The sequence below is a fragment of the Mastigoproctus giganteus genome, chromosome 10, assembly GCF_048544385.1.
Source record: "Mastigoproctus giganteus isolate SK-2022 chromosome 10, ASM4854438v1, whole genome shotgun sequence".
Classification (NCBI taxonomy): Eukaryota; Metazoa; Arthropoda; class Arachnida; order Uropygi; family Thelyphonidae; genus Mastigoproctus; species Mastigoproctus giganteus.
In genome coordinates, this window is record NC_143584.1 from 134,331,982 (window position 1) to 134,354,652 (window position 22,671).

Below are 22,671 nucleotides of genomic sequence, written 5' to 3' on the forward strand. Positions count from 1 at the left end.
TTCAGAACCGCGCGGATTTTCCCACTTAGTCATGCCTCCGTCTTCCTATTTCTCATTTACAGCTACCGGGAATCAGGTGACCTCTTATTGTCACTTATCGCATCCAAATAGGACTCCGATGTCTGTCGCGGCGAAAAGGACACCCACTCGTTCAGCTGCCTTCGCACCGATTTCGACAACCCTTTTGTTTTTTTGCCCGGAACGAAATACGGGGGCGGAAAGAAGCCCGGTTAGTTTTGCGATTCTGGTCAGCTCTGGATGTCAACTTGGCGGGCTTCTATTATCTGTCTGCGGCCACCAGGGGTGGATTCGAGGAGGGAGAGAATGGGGGAGTAAACGGGGGGAAAGAGAAATCGCTGCGTGCCGCACCAGTGTGTGCGGCGGTCCGGACAGCCACCTCCAGGCACGATCTGGCAACAGGCTGCTGTTACCAGACCCCCGATCGCCTAGTGTGGGAACGCTGCGTTGCCGCGTTTCTCACACGAGGCGAGTGTATGCTTCGCTGACCTCGTATAAATGCCAAAGCACCGGCCGTCTCGCGTTCCCACACAGATGCACTTGTTGATTGTGTTGCGTGGTTGACCGGGTGCCCGATCACGGAATATAGCATTCCGTTACACACGTCGCTCGCGAGTGGTTGTGTTTGTTCTCCCGGTTGCACCTCATACTCCGTAAGTGCTTTTGGCAGAAGGTTCGGTTCGCTGTTACAACAAGCACGCTGGATTTGTGCTCCAATATGCCTGCCGAAAAACCGACACTGACGAAGGTCAGCGAAAACAGGCGGGTAAGTTTAATTTCCATTTTAACTCCGTACTTTAATTGATGGCGCCGTATGTCGGTGACGATCATCAATTGATTACTGTTATTAAGAACTCGCTTATGCGCAAACTTCGCCATTTCCCCAACGTTCAAATTGTGTAGTTTTGCGGAACAATCCCCCCCCCCCCCGTACTTTTAATACAACAGGTAGCGTTGAATTCTTAAAGGTGAAAGTCGTCGTATTAGTGACGCAATGTCTGTTTTGTCTCAAAATGCCTTTTAGAGAGCGTCAGCAACATATTTGAGTTGTTAGTGTTAACTGTCGTTGAGATGTTGAAGTTTGTTCTCTGGGTACTCCGAATTTCGCCATCACACGTAAACAAACATTACCACTTAAGGATTATTGCATCTCATTAAACAACCATTTTTAATAGAAATTACCATAACGTTTTAAAAGGGGGAGGAATAAAAGCTAATTTTTACTCCACCCATCTCTCTCTCAAGAAATGGTTAGTTCTTGAGAGAGAGATATGTTCATTGACTTTTTTGCTGGCATTTTTTTACAATGAGTGTAACCTTAATTAGTTTTTTAATTGTATAAAATTATAAGGAAATTTAATTTTTTTTAAATTTAATTTAATTTTGGTTAAGCATTTCGAATCATAATGGCATATTTGTGAAAATACAATTTGCATTTCGTGATTTCACGATTAATTAAGGAATTAAAAGCAATTGGATGTTTTAGAAATTGTTCGAGATCTCAGTTTGTAATAAATTTACCAGAAAAAGGAGAATTTTAAAGTTAGTTTTAGAAAAGTACAATTACGTTTTCAGGCCAAAGCGAAAGGTGAAGCCTGGAAGTGTTTAGATATTTCGGTGGCACCCTACTGGCGAAAGTGGATAAGAGGGCAGTGTGCGAAAGAAGGTAGGGGGACGAGTGAGAGTGATAGGAGGGATGCGAGGTTCTCGATGTGCGCGGAGCAGTGACAAGCAGAAAACAGCAGTCAGCTGAGTGTTTCAGTGGGGAGAAGAATGGATGGGGAATATTAATTCCGCAGTGGCTTTGATAGTTCTTAAAAAAAAATGGATAAACTACCCAGCTGCACTTTTATATACAGTTTACGTATAAAAATACACTATGTATATACTTTTTTTATATACAAATATATATTTTGTATCAAACACATTTTCAATGGCTGGGTGACTTGGAGAGGGATTTTTCAGAAGAACCCGTCTGTCATTCACTTCTTAAAATACCCCTGTAATGCTGGTCGCTGGAAATAGTAATTAAAAGAGGGACTAACACTGATTTATTATGCACGCAACTCCCCCCTCCCCCCGGGTTACATTTATTACTGTCAAATTCGATTTCGGATTATTTCAGATTTTTGCTGAAGAGGGAGATGTACCATTTTCTTCAGTCAGCTGCGCATGTGCTACTTGGGTTTTTTTTTCTATAGTTTTACGCGACCAGAAATTCTGTCAGATGCATTCGCAGAAACGGTGGAGGTGATGAGGAGGGGAGTGTAGGAAAGAAGTTCGTGTTTATCCACAAATCACGCTAATTGAGTTTAGTGGACATTGTGTTTCTTGGGCGGTTCCTGTGGTTCCCCACAAATTCTCTTTGCACAACTTTGCAAAGCCAGTCGGTGTTGGTAATGTGAGTAGTGTGTTGATTGTATTGTTCGACTGATCACTTAGTTACGGGGAGGCACGATCACCAGGAAAGGACTTCCAGCATGGACAGCCAAAACAGGGGCAGTAGTTGGACTGCCTGCACTCTTGCAAGAGTGAAGGAAGCCAGCAGAAAGGAGCATTTTACAGGAAAGACGGAGAGAAGGCATATGGAAGCAACAGAGGAGCGGAAGATGCTTGCGCAAGATGGGGATATCACACTAATTGAGTTGTATGCCACTTCTCAAAGGCGAGACCATGGCCAGATAAGGCGATATGTTAGACATATTATTGGTAGAATCGCGGTCCACCTCACGCCGGGTGAAAAAGACCCGAATTCGAATCCCGACAATGACGCGAGGAATTTATCTCCTTTTTCACAAAGTGGCTGAGTTGGTCGGTCTCAGGAGAGCATGTTTTTTTTTTTTAATCCCGGAAACCCCGATTTTTCATCCAGCAAATCGACCACAGAACACATGCAATTTTCAGACATTATATACCGCGCAATATGGACTAAGTCTCATGCATCTAAAACCTTACAACAAACAAATGAACAGCTATTCAGTCTTAGGCGCTTCATTTTATTCTCAAGTACACAAGAAGCGCAATCTCTCTCTGTCTCTCATACGTGCAATGATTGTTCAAATTAAAATTCTTTCAGCATTCGGACATGCGCTCCATTCTTTCGGCCAGTAACGGATCAATTCTTCATCGGCTCGTTTGATTTCAGCGTTCGAAATTCACAGCGAGTAATCTGAACCTTACGCAGGGTGTTGATTCAATCCTCCCCCATTCCAAAATACGTTTGGCCCGAAGCAAGTTGGTAATGTGTTGGTGGGTGTATAATGAAGCAGGGCGATTCCTTTCCATATGTCAGTTGTTCCGATTCCTGGCGTTTGATGGTGAGACGCAGGCTGTTCAAAAGTTTCGTCCCACCGTTGATAATATCGTTGGTATCGCGTTTTTAAAACGGTTACCGTAACTTTGTCGGAAGAAATGTTAGGATCGACGTTTTTGGTTCTCGAGACAGGACGCTTTCTTGACGACTCTCCGACAGCGGTTTTTGAACAGTAACCTTTACCGTGCATAGACAACATTCTGTTACGGATTTTTTGTGCTTGTTTCTGTCTTTCATTAGTGAAATCAATATACGCTGATCCCTTATATATGTTTGTCTGTCTATTACGAATTCCACATGGAAAACTGAACACAAAACCGTAAGAGCAAACAAAACGTAGCCTTGTTATGAACTAACACGCCGATGCATTGAAAATACATTGAAGTACCAATACAATGAAACAATAGGAAAACCCCTAATTGGCTTTTCGCAAACTTATTTGGGTTTTGGTCAATCGGGGGATTCGAAATCATACTTCAGACACTAACACGTGTTGCGATCAGATTTTTTTTTGTTACGCTCGGCATTTTAGATGTGAGTGACCTTCATGCTGCATGATCACGATTCTACACAACATCCATCCGTTCGCCTGCACAGAATTTATTCAATCATCGCCATAAATGGAGAGAAGGGTACGAACCCAAACACTTATTCTCAACGATGATATCATTGAGTCCCCGAACACCTACTTGATTAATTTCTGCTTCATAGGTCTTATCCACGGGCAAGTGATTCACGCTCCCTAGCTCAATGTACCCCTAACTGCTTCGGCACTGTGTAGGTGACCGAACCTTGCACGTGCTGCTAACTCCACCTCTGTCACTTTTTTTTTTTTTGTTTGCTCTCTCTCTCTCTCTTTCTCTCTACAAGCGACGTCAGAGCCAACAATGACTGACCTTTTGAATGCCTTTCAAACGATAACGCCAACACATTTCCGGGTCCGTCTTACAAACGACGCGTTGTTAACATCCCCCACAAACTCCAGGGTAGTTTGCGCTTCCGCTTGACCTTCCGTCTCTCTCTTTCTTTCTAATTACGTTTGGAGAGAGACTCGCACTTCGTTTCCAACTGAAATACAGAATTGAATTTTTAATTAAGGGGGACTCCTCATTTTCGACCTCCCCCTTCGTTCATGAGTTGCAGTCCCCACAGGTGGACTAATTACGGGTCTCCAAAGAATTCCATCGGTAGACGCTGTTTACAGACATAAACGCGGTCTAATTACGTTGGTCGGGGGGCACACTCCAACTGGAAGCGTTCTAAACTTCCCCGTTGAATTCTGGGTATTGAGGAGAGCGCGGAACAAAATGACAGATATTACCTCAAAAATTTGGCCGCCCGATGATGTTTACTGCTTGGAAAGTCGTCTGTGACGAGGCGAATGTGTGAAACGGTGGAAGGTATAGAAAGTTGACGGAGCATGGCCACGATTAGCGTCGAGTTATCCCGTAAGGTCGGTATTTATATTTCCTGCATCCTGACAGGTAAAAGGAAGCGCTTATTCTAGGAAGATGTGCCGTCATTCGCCTGACCTCTTGTCGTGTTGATGCTGTCGTTTATTTTTGTAGCTTTGTGTGGTTTGACTGGTTTCTGCAGGCGACCCTGACTGATCGTGCTCTTTTTAATGTCCTCTTTGCGTCAGGATCGTAACGGGGTGTGACCAGATAACGTCATCAGTTCCTGAAATCACTGTTCTCAGGAAGGGAGGGAGTTACCGAAATTTAACTCGAAACGATTGTGACGGACCCCTTTACTGCAATATTACCAAAGTGTGTAGAATTATCAGAATTGATTCGGGATAACCATTGTTTCCAAATTGTCTAATCACAAACGCACGTTTTCAAGCCATAGCAATTATCCAATCTGTTAATCTATGGGAGCTATCGGTATCCGTACCATCTCCATTAATTGAAATTAGAAATTTAGAAACTTTGTGGCTATTTCTAGAAGATTAATTGGTTAAGCACTTTCTAAAGAATATTAAAAGAAAATGGTTTTTACGCTGCTTTGTGTTTATTTATTTATTATAATTTAAATGTTACCATTTGTACGTGTAGTAATATTTAAGTGGGAGTGTTGGTTTTCAGTATTTTTATTCAAACTGGCCTTTAATAAAAAAAAAATTGTTGCTACTGAACTGTAGTATCGGGGACTCTGAACGCGTATTGACATCCGGATAGAATATACAACACGTACAGGTTGCTGATTATAACCAGAATTAATTGTGTTATGAAACATTTGAAATCGTTATTTTATATAAAATCCATGTTAAGAAATATTTTAAAAATTTTTCTTTAGTATCTTTGCGATCATTTTTCTTAACCTAACAGACCAATCAACAATTTCGGCTGTGTGAATGTGATGTACTTCTCTCATTTACAACAAGTCGGCCCAGACCACTCTGGTTTGGTAAGTTACAACAAGTTGGCCCGAAAGATAGTGATTCTTGCCCCCCCCCTTGTCCCAACCCTTCGTCAGAACTTTCAGCAGTACCCGACACTGCCTTAAATGACTTTTCCTATGTCTTATCAATTGTCTTCAGAACCATGCTAACATTTCCTGGTAGTAACCAGTTCCAGCTACATTCACTTTAATTAATTAACACTCGTATTTACACGTGTTAAGATTTCCTTAAATGATAAAGCCAAGGGTTGGAGAAATAAGTACAGTGCATGCATTCTGACGTCCTAAATCTGTCTAGAGGAAACTCTTCGATACTCAAAGAGGAAACTCATGGCCAATGATAATTGTGAACAATAAACTAGCACCAGGTGGAGCCCTTGTCATCTGGATTTATGCTCTGCAATTGAGTACCAAATGTAAATGGAACTTTGGTGTCATCGTAAGATAAAGGAATTAATTAAGGAGACATTCCCGTTATAGATAACTGACTTCTAGACTTAGAATCAAATGATATAAGTATAGGAAATGATCATTTATTAACAGCCCGATATAAATTTCCTTGTATCATTAAAATGGAACCGATAAACATTGTTGTAAAAGGGTACAGCAGTTACACTCCACTAAAATATTAAAACGCGAACGCAAGGGATCACACGTGTCCAAATCTTTATTCTATATTTCGGATTTCGAGAAAGAAATTTTACATCGTAAATCAAGTCATAAAAAGGGAAATTGTTGCCTACTGAAAGAACTAAAAATAAGACAAAGGTTGTAGATAGCAAGAAAGAGGTTGCGTAATGAAATCTGAATGATAAATAAGCAGTGCGTCTCGGGGAGGACGAGGTTACCATAATCATCACCTTTAGAAACATCCAGCAATCTACAGTTAAATGCATAAAATCAATGGAAGGAATTTTGCCATTCGAATGGCCACTGGCTGTGCGTCAGTCCTTGACCGTAACAAGGCATCAATCGACTCGTTCTTGATTACAAGTACCTAACACCCCCACTTATAAATTTATGACTTTCCTTAAGTCGTAATTCTTTTAATTCATGAATTCTAAGTGCTGAGAATAACCTCCATTTCTTCTCTTTAGGCCACGAAACCAATCATGGAGAAGAGGAGACGTGCCCGTATCAACCAGTGTCTGTCCGAGCTGAAGACCTTAATTCTGGACGCACTAAACAAAGATGTAAGTTGGTTTCCTTGCCAAATTACCCATTGTAAGAGACATTTCTCGAGAATTCTTAGCATACAGAACAAGTTAAGAAGTTTTTTTAAGAGGGTTCAAAAGTTGCTCGCATCTTATTCCGTAGTTGGACTAAAACCTTTCCTTTACAGGGACAGGTGTATATGTATGTGTTTATTGGCGTCCCCTTTTCGAAATGTGTGAAACACGTTCTTGCTGTCTTATTTTATTTTTTTTTAATCTCAGTGAATATATTTCTCACGCATGTGGCTCATACTTCAAGCAGGATGGTACGCACTGCCCTCCACCTTACAACAAACATTGACACTATGACGTGAGGGTTGCCACGTAAATATTATTCACTCTTTCGTGTGGTTTTCCGTAAAGATGGGGAACTTTAATATCCTTAATATTTGGGTGGTGCTTGCAGTTGTGTAAATATTACAACGCAAACCACACCTAGATGGCGCTTTGAGATACGTGCACTTTAAGGATGCTTGTTAAAGTTGTCGACTTTTTCTCGATTGCGAAAACCCTGAGAATAAAGAAAGGCAAGGCTTGCACGATACGCTCTGCAGTAGAGTTGGTTTTAAAATCCTTGTCGACTTGCCAAATACATTTGCACGTGCCTATATCAACACTCGAATTCAAGGGCCCGAATGCCTTCGTATTTACGACTCGAAACGTTTTCGCATTATGTTTAACATAGTTTTAATAATAATCGCAAGATGGTGGAATGTGTAGAATTTTTACTTGGGGTGCATCGACAGAATGTAGGGATCATTAACGGAAAGTCACATGTAAATTAAGAATTCATTCTGTTTGAAAAGCCTTTTAAAACTCAATGAAATTTAAGTGGAATATCGGGAGAATCATTTTGAATCAATGTGCTATTTGGGATGGTACTAACCCATCTGTGCTGATGCAGACCACCCGATTAAATTTTTATTTTACACCGTTTAGAAGAAAATCTAACAGATTACTGTAAGAGATTTTTATCCTCATAAATTTATTAAAATATATAAAGAACAATCAAATTTTAATAATTTTGTATTTTTAAACCGATAAAGTGAAATGGAGAGTTATTATGGGAAAGAGTGAATTGTTGCTGTCGCAAAAAGTACGCTGATTTTATGAGATGCGCCTGTTTCGAATTTTTCGTTGCCTTCAGCGATGAACACGAATGGTGGGCCATTCGTGTTCCTTTTTAACTCGTGAAAATCAGCCCTCAGCAGCAGTTCATTTTTTTCCTAGAATTACTGATTATGTCTGTGTGTCATTTAAATTAAAACTCCTCGTGTTTTTTTTGCAGCCATCCCGTCATTCCAAGCTTGAGAAGGCAGATATTCTAGAAATGACCGTCCGACATTTACAAAATGTTCAGCGCCAACAAATGGCAGGTTAGTAGTGTACCCTCCCTAATTTCTGTAATGGACCAAAAATTTGATTTATGTGTAGTGCTTTGACAGAATAAAATGATTTTTTTTTTGCTGAATATTATTGATTCAAATTTTATTCTATTGGTGGAAATATATCATCAGCTCTAGAACAAATTAAGACCCACATTTTATCCCCACATTTAAAAAAAAATGTAATCTTAGTCAAATTCGAAGAGTTAAGAACTGTTTTATATATTCAGACACCAGAGTGATCTTAGTATTAATTTTAAAGGATTTCTATCTCTGTTTAATTTAATATGTAGTTATAAAGATTTTTAGGAGTTAATGTGAATTTGTTGATGAAATGGAGTGTAATGACATTTTCCTTCTCTTTACAGCTGCAATATCCACTGACCCGACTGTACTTAACAAGTTCAAAGCAGGCTTCAACGAGTGTGCCAGCGAAGTGTCCCGATATGTCAGCAGGATCGAAGGTGTTGATCCTAGTCTTCGTCAGCGCCTCCTGTCCCACCTCTCCAGCTGTCTGACAGCGATGAACGCTGCCACGCCCTTCTCCATCCCTCCTCCTGGAGTAGCGGTGGCATTCCCGGGGATGACGGCCAACTTTCCCGGTCTCTTATCGCCATTACAGTCCCTTAGTGTGCAGATACCTGGGGGAGTGGCGGTGCCCACCGTGGGTTTCCTTCCGTCAGCCCCGCAAGGAGCCGTTATCGGAGGGGGCGATATCAATAACAACACCACCAACGGAACATCTGGTCCCGACTCTTCCCTTACCGCTGCTGCTGCTGCAGCTGCTGCCAGCAAGCTGTTCGCAGGTCTGCCCGTTATTCCGAGTCGCCTCCCCAATGGCGACTTTGCCTTCCTCCTCCCGAGCCAGGCGCTGTCTTCCATCAGGGGCCAGATTCCGAGCCAGTTAAATCTCCCATCAGTCAGTTCGTCCGATGTGGCATCTTCATCGGGCATAGAGGGCTCTCGTGCCAGCCAGTCCTCCTGGCCACCATCATCTCCGCTGTCTCCGAGGTCAGCCAGCCCATCGACTTCGATCAGCAGCGCCCTGAGTCCCACTGGCAGCGAAACAGGTTCCGAGTTTCTGTCCGAGGTCCCGAATCCCACTGCGCATGCCCATCGAGAGGAAAGTACCCGATCCGTGAGTGACGAGATTCCCAGTGTAAAGGTCGAACTTGTTGACCCAGCCCAGCCATCACCGGCAGAGGGCGACAGTGTCTGGAGACCGTGGTGATTTATGAAAAACAGTTTATCATAACCCGAATACTATGGTGAAAATGTGCTGTGACGTCGCTGTTTGTCATGGTAACCAGTGCAGTCCCTACTACATCATCCGGGTAGTAGATGTAAATATGTAGATTACCTCATTCCGTTTATGTGGGCTTTTTTCAATAAATGTCCAGTTTCTATAGATACTTCTAATTATTTATTTGTGAACCAAAACACTCACCTAGAGACAGCTTTCACAATCAGGACTAATAATATCATTATGGGTGTGATTGTACATATTTATGGACTAAAGGCCTTCAAAACGTGAAGGATTTTAAAATTTGAAAGGGCCCTTAGGCCATAAAACTAGAAATTAAGTAGTAACTAGAAATTAAGTAATTGAAAGTAAATCCCTTCTTAAGAACACACGATTTCCTGTTTACCACATTAAGCCATACAGTTATATCAAACAAATAAAACTGACTGGGGGAATTAATATGTAAGCATATTAATTCACTTCTAATGCTATATCACAGGCATAAATAAAAACAGGAATTACTTTTCAGTGATAAAAATCACACGATAGGCACAAATAAAACGAACGTAAGCAAAATACTCTTAATTCATCAGGTTCTGAATTATACATCATACGCTGTTAAAAACAACCTCTATCTGATCTCTAAAAAAAGTTATTAATAATAAAACAAGAAAGGGTTAAATATTTTTAAATTGTTTAAAACCAAAATCCCGTAACTGGTCATAGTATGCTCGGTTCCCTTCCCTTTATTAAGTTGCGTCATGACTCCCCACCACAGCCTTCGAGATCCCATTGAGGGGTTTTGACCCACTGATTGAGATTTGATTTTTTTTTTTTTTTTTGATTTGGTAGTTGTTGGCGCATCGGCTTCTGTGGCCATATTGCACCTCCCAAGGTTTTTGCAGTACTTTGATCCAAGCCCGAGGCGGGAATCGAACCGCGACCTTTGGGTTGCCGGGCAGGTACTTTACCCACTCGGCTAGCCCGGTCGGCTACTGATTGAGAACCACTGGTATAAACTAAAGCATCATCTTTGCTCAGTGTGAAAATGGAAACTCATCATCCTATAACTGGAACACTGACACACACCATCGTATCAGTTTCTAAACGATCCTTTTTTATGTGGAATTTTTCCAGACAAGGTAAAAATAACAGAACAAGGGGACTACAAAGTCGACCGGCAGGTAACAGGTTTTTATGCCAACTCTGATAAACTACTGTTTACTAGCTGGCATAGTGTCACTGCAATCTATGTTTTCGTGGCATTGTGCTACTAACCTATCTGCGAGTCATCCTCTCAAATCTCTTACGCAGAGAAAGACCCGAAAAGAGTTGGCCAATGTCCAGATTTTGACAAGTGAGGGCGAGGTTAAGCAGCATCTCTACAGGATTCGTATTGATATTTGTTTAAATTATTAAACTCTCAGAATTATAAGAAAAAAAGAAATGCGCTTTACTGAATGCCAACGTTAAATCAAAAAAAAAAAAATGTTTGTTAATGTTCACATACATTTCGAGGTCGTTAGCAAATGCTAATAATTCATGATTTATAACAAAAAAAAAAGAGCAAAAAGTAACGATTTGTATTCTCGAGCCCAGAATATTTCTTTTCAGCGCATCCGCCACATTACCCATTTATTCCTCCAACCAGCGCATGACAACAAACGTAATATCCAATGCTTCAGCTATTTATATACGGTATATAAATTTTAAATAAATTTTCTGTTTATGCTCCGGGACGACCAAACGGTCAGAGGAGTTCACAAGATACACAGAATACAAGAAACAGCACTGTATTCAGCAGTCACGGGCTTGAACCCCGGTCACTCAAGGCACGTGTACTTATGCACCCGCGTGCCTGACCACTAGGCTACGGCGGCCCCTATATAGATAGCCTATGTGATGTGTACGAAAAATAAGAAATAATAATTGCCGGATTTCTATTGGTTCGATTTTTATGAAATATGGGATGGCTCGATAAATCTTTGTAAAAGGCCCAAATATAAAATTTTCATTAAAATCTATCCACTGGGATTTCAGTTATTACATGCAGACGGACATTATTATTAAAATCTGATTTACTACAGTGTTGGTTCACCCCCTGCACAGCCTGCAGGCTAGAGGGATGTACACTATCAACAGATCAAATAACAAAAGTAACACATTACATAAATAAAAAGTCGCATATTACATAAAGTGTGCACAAACACAAATTTCAAACAGATCAAATTACAATACAGAACAGTAATGCAATAATATATAACCAATTAATATATGCAGTGCCATAAGCAATGTTGATACTATTACGCAGTGTAGTTTTATAATAAAATAGCCTACATACATCTATATAATTTTCAACGTTCATGGAGGACAGTCTCCTTTTGAGCTGTGGGAGCAGCAGAGCAGAGGATGGAACTCGTCAGACCATATAGGGCGGCTTGACGGTAGGTTTCCTCAAGATCCGGCGTCTGTAAGACCTATCATTGACAAAGTTATCAGAACTTATTTCAAGGATAGCCTATACATATCAAAACGGCAACTTTAAAATGAGGAAGTCTTTTCTGTTACGATGAAAAGGAGAGTAATAACTGAAAAGAAAAAAAAAGAGAGAAGCGATACTGTTTGCACAAATCATGCTTATATGCAACCGAACATACAGTGATGTAGAAAATCTCGAATCTTACTGTGATACAGAATTATAGAAAATCCTGACTCATTGGTTTATACCAAATGACTAGCGCTTTGTTCAAAAATTAGAAAGAGGGCACTTTTGCTACATAAACAACGTAATTATAAATCACATTACTCTTTGTAATTACTTAATTACAAAGAGCAGTGTGACGTAATATTTCGGCACCGACATTATCAGTTATACACTGGATCAAAAAATAAATAAAACTTATTTTTCTATTTGTACTTCTGGAGTGCCAATGTGAGAGCAGTTTACAAGATAGAATACTAGAACATCACACTATTTAGCAGTCACGTGGGCATAAATCGCGGTCCGCTTAAACGCGTGTACAAATGTACCCTCACATTTGACTACTTCAGACTGCAGCTTCGTACACACATTACATACAGTGACAAAGAAACAAAGAACTATCAGAAAGTGATAATACCGCTCTTTATTAGCTTAATATAACTAGTAATAGTGATAAATCGTTCTCAATCTTTTACAGCAGATGTTCTTCAAGGAATATATACTTCTTTTTTTTTACTTAAATTTCTGGCTCCAAACGTGGTCCACGAACAACAGAAATTCAGTACCAGAAATTATTCATTAAGGAAAAAGTGTTGAAATTTAAAAAGGGAATAGAAAAATATTTTCTGTTACAAGTTGAAATAAACTGTCAATATTGGAAAGGAACTACCAGAGATTCCATGTGATATCTATTATTTCGTACAGAATGATAACAATAATAAGAAAATAAAAAGAATAAACTGATTAATAATTATACATAATGGGGGAAAAATAAACGCGATATATCGCTGTCTGCCACTCTTTCGAACAGGCGTTTATTCGATTTCAGACTACTGGAGAAATTTCTATAGCCCTCTTCAGTTGACTGTTAGCAAACTTGGGGTGCAACCGTGCAGGATTGTTCCCATTCTTGGCATAGACTAAAAACGTCATCGGTGTACCTCTGAAACGAACGTCAATTTTTTTTTTTTTTTTTTCTGGTATGGCAGATTCAGAAAAGTCTGCTTCCTTGCATGATTAAGCTATTATAATACTAATCTAAACCAATTTCATTTTACAAGAAAATGAAAATTATATACATTAAAGCATAGGATATTTGCTATTCAATAAGCGGGTTCAGCTGGCTGTTGTGTACCCACACATTACAATCATTGTTTTATTTATTTATTTTTATTCAAATAAGTAAACTCCCATTGGGGATAAGCCATTAGGCGAAATTTAAATTTAGAAATCTTAACATCTAAAATTAGAAAGAGGTAATATGTAATCGAACTTCACATATCAAATTCAAAAATTTCAGTTCAAGTATGACAAAATGTACATGTCCGAACCTAAAAATAAACTACACCCTATTTGTGTAGTGAAAAGCACTACCGTGAGATATTTTTTGGCACTATATCAACTTGGAATTACACACCAGTGTTAAAAAAAAAATGTATTTATTCCGTTCAATAAATTTGGGCACAATCAAGTTCTGAAGTTTGGTTTGTCTGTTTTGTTGGTAATTAAAAAAAAGTTTCTAAATGGTAAATCCTATGATCTAAAATCTTAGTAAAAAAAAAAAAAAAAGTGTTGACTTATTGGATTCAGATCCAGACATTTTTTCCTAGACTACACGAAGAACGATGACCACTTCAGGACTTTAACGACCGAAAACCAGTTTGCTCCTTAAAGAACGTAAATGCCTAATTAAATAAAGATGTGGACCAAGCAGTACGATACGACAGAAGATTTCAGTGTTGGATATGCAAATATACTGTTTTGATTAGGAAGTCGCGTGCCATGATTGTAAATATGAATTTTCATGTACCGCGGGGATTCTTCGACATCGCCATGGCTCTTTGGAGTTTGTCACTTCAGTGGTGTGTCAGAACAAACCAGTCATTAATCATGATGACAGACAGTTCGTCCTATAAAAAAAAATAATAATAAAATTAAAAAAAAAAAAAACCTCTTTCTTTTGGAGATAAACGTTTTGTTTACGAAAAAGGTCTGCCAAAAAAAAAAAAAGTTAGTACGGACTGAGATTTCAGCGCATGTGCGTGATGTCACGCTGTGAAAAATTAATTCTTTTTAATGTTCATGTTTTCATATATTCCAATACTACATTCAAGGACTGCAAGTCGAAACACTCGAAAAGGATTTTTCACGTTAGAATCCACCGCCCCCTACTCCTCAACTTATTGAAATAAGTGTTCCTTCCATCTGCTGGAAGGGTTATTCCAGATGATGGTGATCAGACCTCAACTAATTCCCCAACTCCCTTAGTGACAGAAAAGTTCACGTTTCTCAGGATGCAAGCAGAATTTTTTTCTAAATTCGGCTAAATGGCATTACATCGCAGCTGGGGAAAAGCGAGCCAAATTCAGACCAGAAAAGTGTCGATGCTATAAAAAGCGGAAAAACAGGACATCGAAAACAAGTTTCACACTTCTGGGAAACCGTAATTAGATCAATAGGAAGATTTGAGAAATAATGAGGCACGTTTTTTTGCATAATCACTGGCAGTCAGAATATTTTAGTGCAGAATTCGAGTAGTTATCACTAATATCAAACAGCCACAGGGTTAATGATGTGATACTTGCATAATAACGTGCATTTTGTAGATGGGTTAAAATCTCCCCAAGAACGGCCTTTTTTTTTTATATAGTGTCAACAGAGCAGATGTCAGAAAAATGCACATCGCATTAGATACAACTTTGCAAAAATATTAAACTTCTGCATAAGTTTAATTTTCAAACGCTAATTAAGCAACGTTAGTATTCCAATCGCATGACTGCAAATCGCCATCTTCACTAGAGGATGCAATAAATGTGACGTCACAGTACGTGACAGAGTTACGCGTTGTCACAATGCAGCTGATGGTTTTGAATGAGGAACTGGCCATTGTTTTTTCACGACTAAAAATAGTCGGTCGGTTACAAGTCAGAAGTCATGACCGACCGTATGTCACGGAATTTCTAAGTGGCTACAATTGACCGTCACGAGGGAGAAGACAGGGTTTAATAACCGCTCGAGGTCCTGACTTGTAGCGCAAAAACTAGCAAAGCATTCATGGGAAACTCGAGAAGGAAGGTACTGATGGATCCGTGGGTGGTTTGCTGATACCTTTTTTGTCACACATGATGTGAAATGAGTCATTTCACGCGCGATGTCGCTTGCTGAGGCCACAGAAAAAGTGTGCGCTTCATGGAACTCAATTTCTTACGCTTAAACACAATTTCTGGTTCTTTCCAGCCGGCATTTCTTATTTGCAGCGTGGCACTGCACAGCTAGGAAGAGTTTCCTTCACGACTGTGGTGCTCTTTCTTCAATTAGTTCCTTGTATTGTTTCGAAGATAATCGCGCGATTCTGGGTGCTTAAGTAGTCGTATTTATGTTAAAAAAACAAAGGAGTCTGCAACTACACTTGTTTACAATAGACACGACAGTTGTTAACAACGGACTGCGTATTTTGTAGCTTTGTGCAGACTCGAACTCGCGATGTACAGAGCCCTCTACCTCCATCTGACGATTGACGCTCACCTTTGGACAAGCAATCCAATATAATGTGAATATAAACTTTTTCTTGGGGTTTTCTACTTAGCATTGACAAATTACCTTACAAAATAAAACTGACTGGCAAGCTCAAGTGATTTGCTGGAACTAAGTCAAAATACCTTTAAAATGCTTATTTATTTAAGAGAGATAGAGAGAGAGCTACAACTCTTAAGTGATAACGCATGTTATATCAGTAAAATAACTTAACCAGTTTATCCGCCTTTATTTTATATATTCTTTAGAGTAGAGAAGATGGGCAATTTTTAAGACATGTATAAGATGTAATCCACAGGTTAACTAAAAAGGAAAACTTCATTTTTAAATGATAATTATCTTAATTTAAAAATGCCATAAATTTTTGTAGTTCTAAAATGTTTCGAAATTATAAATCTATATAAAAGTTAACAACATAAGAAACACTGACAACATAATCCATACCATAAAAATTATCTTCATGAACTATTTTAGAACATTATAATATTCTCTAGTCTTAACCAAGCAATGGTTTGATTGCAACTCCTCCACTTCTTCGCACTAATAACTACGAAAATAATAACAGTGCACATTACCTAACTGGTAAAATATTTGTTTACAATAAACAAACAAAATATAACAACAGACTCGCGTCAACCTGATTGGGATCATGGCAGCAAACCTCTCGATCTGGAGAAAAATCGCATCTTCATTTTAGAGAATCTTCAAAAGTGAAAAAGAATGCTTGCATTGATTTTTGAATTTATTAATTTACATTGGTGGATTTTTAAGGTAACTTCAAAATATGTTATTGAAGTTATCTTCAGTTTCATATGGTTTCGTCCATCTGAAGAACGTAATCTTTAGGGGCAGTTATTGATTTAATATTTTTGCACATGTATTAAACACCATACATTACTATGTAGGCCTGGCTTCGAAACGTAAATAACGTTTATGAGATTTTAATACTGAAGCGGAGTTAAGGGAAAAAGTTACAAGTTTTACCTCTCCGGAAATCAGGTTTTCATCCAGAAAAACAAAAACCGACCACAGAATACACTGATGCTTCGTGGTTTTACCAGCCTTTGATTTTAGTGCAAAATCGAACAACCCATCATCACCACCATTAACACAGATTTTAAAAGGCAGATCCTAAAGGAGACCATTGACGTACTCCTGTTTTAACATAAAATGCCTGAATTTTATGCAGCATGTTCGAATAGTTAAATAACTTTAGTACCAAGTCAATTAGAGACTACGACTTAGCATGTAAATTTAAAAACCAGAGTTTCTGGGGGGGGGGGAATCCTACAAAGTCTACAAAGCATTTAAAGTCCTACAAAATCATACAAAGCATTTAAAGAGATCAAGGGATTAAATTCTCGCCTAAAGTAGGGAGTGAAAACTGAATCCATTCCTTAGGGAGGACTTATAGCATTGATGATTTTGTTTATCAGATTTGTGCAAGCAAATTATTTCATGGAGGCAAGATAAATAAGTAACATTAAACAAGTAACAAATTCTGTTTCCAAATGAGGACTTTATATGTTTAAATTGCTCTAGTATAGCCATACGCAACAACTGGAGTTTGCCACCTTCTGCCAAAGGGAGAGTGAATCTTAAAAAAGAAATATGAACGGGATCAGTTGATGAAGAGTAATTGTTTCAGATTTTATCCTGAAATAGAAATCGCTGGAAAAAGAATACAGGAAGTTAAAACGAGGAAACACCTCCAAACAAAAAGCCTCACGACTTCTAGACAGCCTCAGGACTTCTAGCTACACTGCCCGACAATATTAACAGAACACGTAGAAAACATGGTATAACTCGTGCAGCTTACGATGCCAAAATTTGATGTGGTGGTGTACCCTAGAATAATAATGAAATGAGGAGACAGCGAAAAAATGCGGACGGGTATAAGAGACATTTATAGGGTTGAATAAAAATTACCAAAAAACTCACATTGCCTAAGTCGATACATGATCAAAAATATGGTCACATAATAAACAGGCCTGAGAGCAGTGAACCATGCTCGATATAAGGATATCTATAAGATTCTGTAGTAACAAATCCCATTCTTCCACCAGCGCAGACCTTGGCTCACCAAGCAGTTGGCTGTCGACGTGCAATGCGACACCCAAGGGTGTCCCACATATATTCGATAGGATTTAACTCTGTGATCGTGCTGGCCGCGGCAGTCATTGGATAGTTTCAGTTTCACTGCAGAGGAACTTACTTCAATCCTGAATAAAATTCAATCAAACAAATCTTTGATAATATATTTATCAAACGTTTTTATGACCTAAGGCCCAAAGTTTTACTTAAATTATCCAACAACTGCTTAAATACTGGAACGTTTCCCAGACCATGGCAACACGCCATTCTTAAAATTTTACATAAACCTTGTAAGCCACTAGACAATGCCAGATCCTACTGCCCCATAGCCTTGCTCTCTCACCTGGGAAAAGTGCTAGAGAGACTAATCGCTAATAAAATTACTACACTGCAGGGAGCTACAAGCTCCACATCCTCTCTTCAATACGGTTTTAGGCAAGGGCTTGGATGCGAAGACGCTTTATTAGAACTTCACCATCTTATTGATAGCTCCACTTCCAAATACGTTATGGCGATCTTTATCGATTTTTAGGGCGGTTTTGATACTTTATGCTGAGAGAATGCCCTCAGTAGACTCCGTTCCAATCATTGCTCTCTTCAGCTTTATAAACTTGTTAGAAATTACTTTGCTGATCACACTGTCACCGTTATCACTAAAAGCACGGTGATTCACAGATCTGTCTCCCGTGGTTTCCCCCAAGGATCAATTTTGGGTCCCTTGATTTGGAACCTAGTTCTTGATGATTGACTGCTTAGAACGAATGAATTTCAAGATGTGCAAAAACTTGCATATGCAGATGACCTTGTCATTTTGGTGGATGGAAACTCAAGATCTGATTTAGAACTCCATGCCAATAAAGTACTCCTTGAACTATCGTCTTGGACCTCTAAGAACAAACTGAAATTATCCCCAACCAAATCGAAGATTATGATTTTTAAACACAAATTACACTATGGCAGACCACCAGTTGTAAAACTTAACAAGAAATCACTTTCACTTGTCCGAAGCACCAAATTTTTAGGAGTCATCATCGACGACCGCTTTTCCTTTACGGCACATATTCAACACTTGTTCATCAAAGTTAAGAGTTTTACCGCAATGCTGCTCCAAATTACCCGACAAGGCTGGGGAATGAACACTAAAACCCTACATCTATTTTATAATGCTGCCATAATCCCAATTAAAACCTATGCTGCCAGTCTTTGGTTTAGACGACGTACTGCATTTAAATCGGTACAAACTAAGCTATCTACTATTGTTTTTTCCTTAGCCTACTTAACGTTTGCCGAACAGTGTAAAGTGTGTTTAGAGTCAAGCAGCACCAGTGATTTCCCCCATTTCCGCGTAGTTTACCTTGTCGTGTTGTACAAGGTCAAGGTGTGTTTGTTTCATTTGCGGTCTCCAGGGTTTCCCCTATATGCCGCTGTAGCATCTGAAAAGGTGAAGGCCGGCAAGTGTATGTATGTAGGTGTGTAAGTATGTGTCTTGTTATGATGAGTGTTGAGTGCCGGCACTGGCGACTTTGCAGCCAGGGGGCAGGGGACACCTGGTCCCCTGCCCTCTGACTCCTAACCTTGGCCACGAGGAGGCGCGCCAGGTTCACTTTCTAGTTGAGACTCTTACTGGGGCTATCAGGCAAGCCTGGGAGCCCCAAGGGAAAGGAAGTGGAGATAAGAATTGAGGTATGGGGAGGTTGCATAGAAGATAAGGGGGAGATAGACCTCACATGAAATAGAAGAGAGAAGTTTACAATAGTGGATAGAGTAAAAAAAAAAAAAAAATATATATATATATATAAATATATATATATATATATATAAAAATAAATAATAATAAAAAAAAAAAAACTATATACAATGTTTACTATTAGCTAAGTGAGTACGATCACCACTCCTGGTGGACTTAATCAGACAACCAAAAATATGAATAACACTTCATTACATTAATTAACACCATTTGAAAAGTATTAGGCCACAGCAACCAGACACATTTGTTCAGTCGTTTTACAGGACTCAACCACTTTACCTCAACTTTTTTTTTTTTTTTTTTTTTGTTCTGGCTGGTGCTATGATTATCTGATCCGACACTACCAGATTTCCACCGTTAAACTCAGAAGGCAAATAGCGAGGCGCTATCCATGAACAAACATAAGTAGCACCCTGTCAGCGTTTTACAATTCAATATCATATATTTACAACATGCACAGCCAGCTTTTCCACTGTACACAAAATCGCTATCAATATCGTGGTAGTCTTTACAAGTCACATTTTGACAGAAACCACACTGCTCAAGATCACTAACACAACCAACAGACAACCTCTGTTAATTCTACTAAATCCAATTTTATATTTATGGCAAATAATCTACAAAACACAACATCATTACCATCGTGGAATCAACATAGTTACTTAAGAAAAGAGAACTAAGGACTTATTTACAGAAAACATATTTTAAGGAAAAAAAAAAAAAAAGTTCTTGTCCTTGAACACAGATTCTGGATTACTTGGCATCACTGTTTACAGATCGACTTCAATTAGTCTCTTCCTACGTGCAAACAATTTATCCGCAAAATTACAAAAAGCTAGGAAATTTTCTTTATCATTGACAAAACATGGTAGGTCATTTTCATTGTACACTTCTGTAAGAAGCTGTAGATTATTTCTTAAGTCTGTATAGAGATAGCAGTTAAATATTAAATGCTCCATGGTCTCAGGAGCACCACACTTACATAATGGAGAGGCAGCCAACCCCAGAAAGAACAATTTGGAGTTCAAGCTGCCATGCCCTGTTAGAAGAAAAGAGGCCGACCGGGCTAGCCGAGTGGGTAAAGTACCTGCCCGGCAACCCAAAGGTCGCGGGTTCGATTCTCGCCTCTGGCTTGGATCAAAGTACTGCAAAAACCTTGGGAGGTGCAATATGGCCACAGAAGCCGATGCGCCAACAACTACCATATCAAAAAAAAAAAAAAAAAAGAAGAAAAGATACATTCAGACCTGGGCAGAACCAGGCCAACTGTTGCTTGGTAAATTCTAATATGTTGGGAAGGTATCTAAAAGTAACTCTACCAACTTCTGCATTGGACCAAGTTAATTGCCAACTATTAACAAACTCTCTTCTGATTCTACAATTATCATCCTTAGTTGGTATGTCTAAATTAATTGAATAGTTGCTCACCCTTGCAGGCAGAGCTTTCCGACGATAATATTGTAAGTAGTGATAAATAACTTCATATTGAATGGGAAGTTTTCCACTCAGTGCTTGGAGTGCCATTGTTGACACTGTTCTGCAATTTCTTGTGATTGCAAGAAGAAAGAAACGTTGTGCTTGAGTCAAATACTTCAAGACTAAACAGTTATTAACACGATAACCCCATGCACCTGCAGCATAACAAATTATTGGTATAAATATACACTCGTAGTATAACTTTAAAGTTGCGGGTTTAATTCCCCAGACATTTTTAGTTATTCTAATGATTTTACCAGTTAAGACTTTTATTTTGTTCAGTATATTTTTTGCGTGGGCTACGAAACTAAATCTATCGTCCATCGTTATTCCAAGATATTTATACGTTCTTACAATTTTAATGGATTGAGTATTAATTTTTATACTGGGGGGTCTATTCAGGTTCAAATAACCTTTCAAAAGCATTTGTTTAGTTTTGTCAATAGAAATCTGTAGTTTGTGCATATTACACCAACCATCAAGGTCTCCCAAGATTTCGTTAGCACGTTCTTCAAGTTCCCTACGAGACTCTCCAAAAACCAATATGGTCAAGTCATCTGCATATGCCGCCTTCAAAATTTTGTCGCGCTGTACCCCAAGCCACCCATCAAGAACCACATTCCAGCAGACCGGTCCTAGGACTGATCCCTGAGGGCAACCCCGAGTAACAGCACGAGTAAGCGAACAGACACCAGAATACATCACTAGGCTACGACCATGGAAATAATCAGAAACTAGACGATAAAGGGGAGCAGACACCTCGGCCTCCCGGAACCTCGCCAGGACACTTTGCCACCATAAGGTGTCGTGTTGTACAGTACGCTACAAAGGCCAGAAATTTAAAAGTGTGTGGATCTTCGGGTGTGTAATGTCATGTACCGTTGTTCTTTTGGCCATTAGCCGCCAGGCCTCTGCTGAGGCCCGACGTTGCCCGCACTTCGCCCCGTGGAGGCAGACCAGGTACCTAGTAGTTAAAAGTTTACTCTGGCAGGTCCTGCCACCTAGTTTCCTAAGATTTCAGTAGCGAGGACCTAAAAAAAAAAATTTTCGATTGCGAAGGGAGAGCGCTTGAAGTATGAAAGGCCAAAAAAGTGGGCAAAAGTGATTTCGATAAAGTTATATTTTGAGGTGTGGGCGTACGCTAGCTTGCAGATAAAGAAGATGGGGAGACTGAATGCTGGGGGGAGAAAGACAGAAGTGTGGGGTCGACAGTGAAGGCGACTCCAGTCAGATGTCAGAGTGGCATGCCCATGCCCCACCAGAGGGAAGGATAAGGGTGGCGAGGCAAGGGAGCTGACTCAGATCGCCAGTATGGCTCTGCAGTAACATTCCTGCTATTTGTTATATCATGGGTATGTCCAGGCAGGTTCCAGCTGGCTGTCCATTCAGAGCATATGTCATTCCCAGGATGGGGTCTCATCGAGGGTAATTTTGTTTAGCTAGGTTTCCAGCTGAGCTCAGGGCTCGCTAGTTGTCTGTCACGTGCAGATTTTCACTTACAGTCCCACTGTGTCAAGCCAGCGTTTTAGCAATTTCTAGTAAG

General features: G+C 39.5%; 1 protein-coding gene across 2 annotated transcripts; it reads left to right on the plus strand.

Annotated features, from left to right (window-relative positions):
- The first annotated feature begins 436 nt into the window (after positions 1–436).
- LOC150079295 (transcription factor HES-1-like) lies at positions 437–9,743 on the plus strand. 2 transcript variants are annotated; one of them, XM_090382270.1, is made up of 4 exons: positions 437–784; positions 6,832–6,927; positions 8,237–8,324; positions 8,702–9,743. In XM_090382270.1, the coding sequence occupies exons 1-4, from the start codon at positions 737–739 to the stop codon at positions 9,562–9,564; spliced, it is 1,095 nt and encodes a 364-aa protein (XP_090238396.1). In that variant the 5' UTR covers positions 437–736; the 3' UTR covers positions 9,565–9,743. The 2 variants fall into 2 exon arrangements, with proteins under 2 accessions (XP_090238396.1, XP_090238398.1); XM_090382272.1 differs by lacking the exon at positions 6,832–6,927.
- The last annotated feature ends 12,928 nt before the right edge of the window (positions 9,744–22,671 follow it).

Bases quoted from the DNA above. Each gene is read 5' to 3' on its own strand.
- LOC150079295 (XM_090382270.1), top strand. From the start codon at position 737: ATGCCTGCCGAAAAACCGACACTGACGAAGGTCAGCGAAAACAGGCGG. The intron at 785-6,831 runs GTAAGTTTAATT...TCTTCTCTTTAG, and splicing joins AGGTCAGCGAAAACAGGCGG to GCCACGAAACCAATCATGGA. The intron at 8,325-8,701 runs GTTAGTAGTGTA...TTCTCTTTACAG, and splicing joins TCAGCGCCAACAAATGGCAG to CTGCAATATCCACTGACCCG.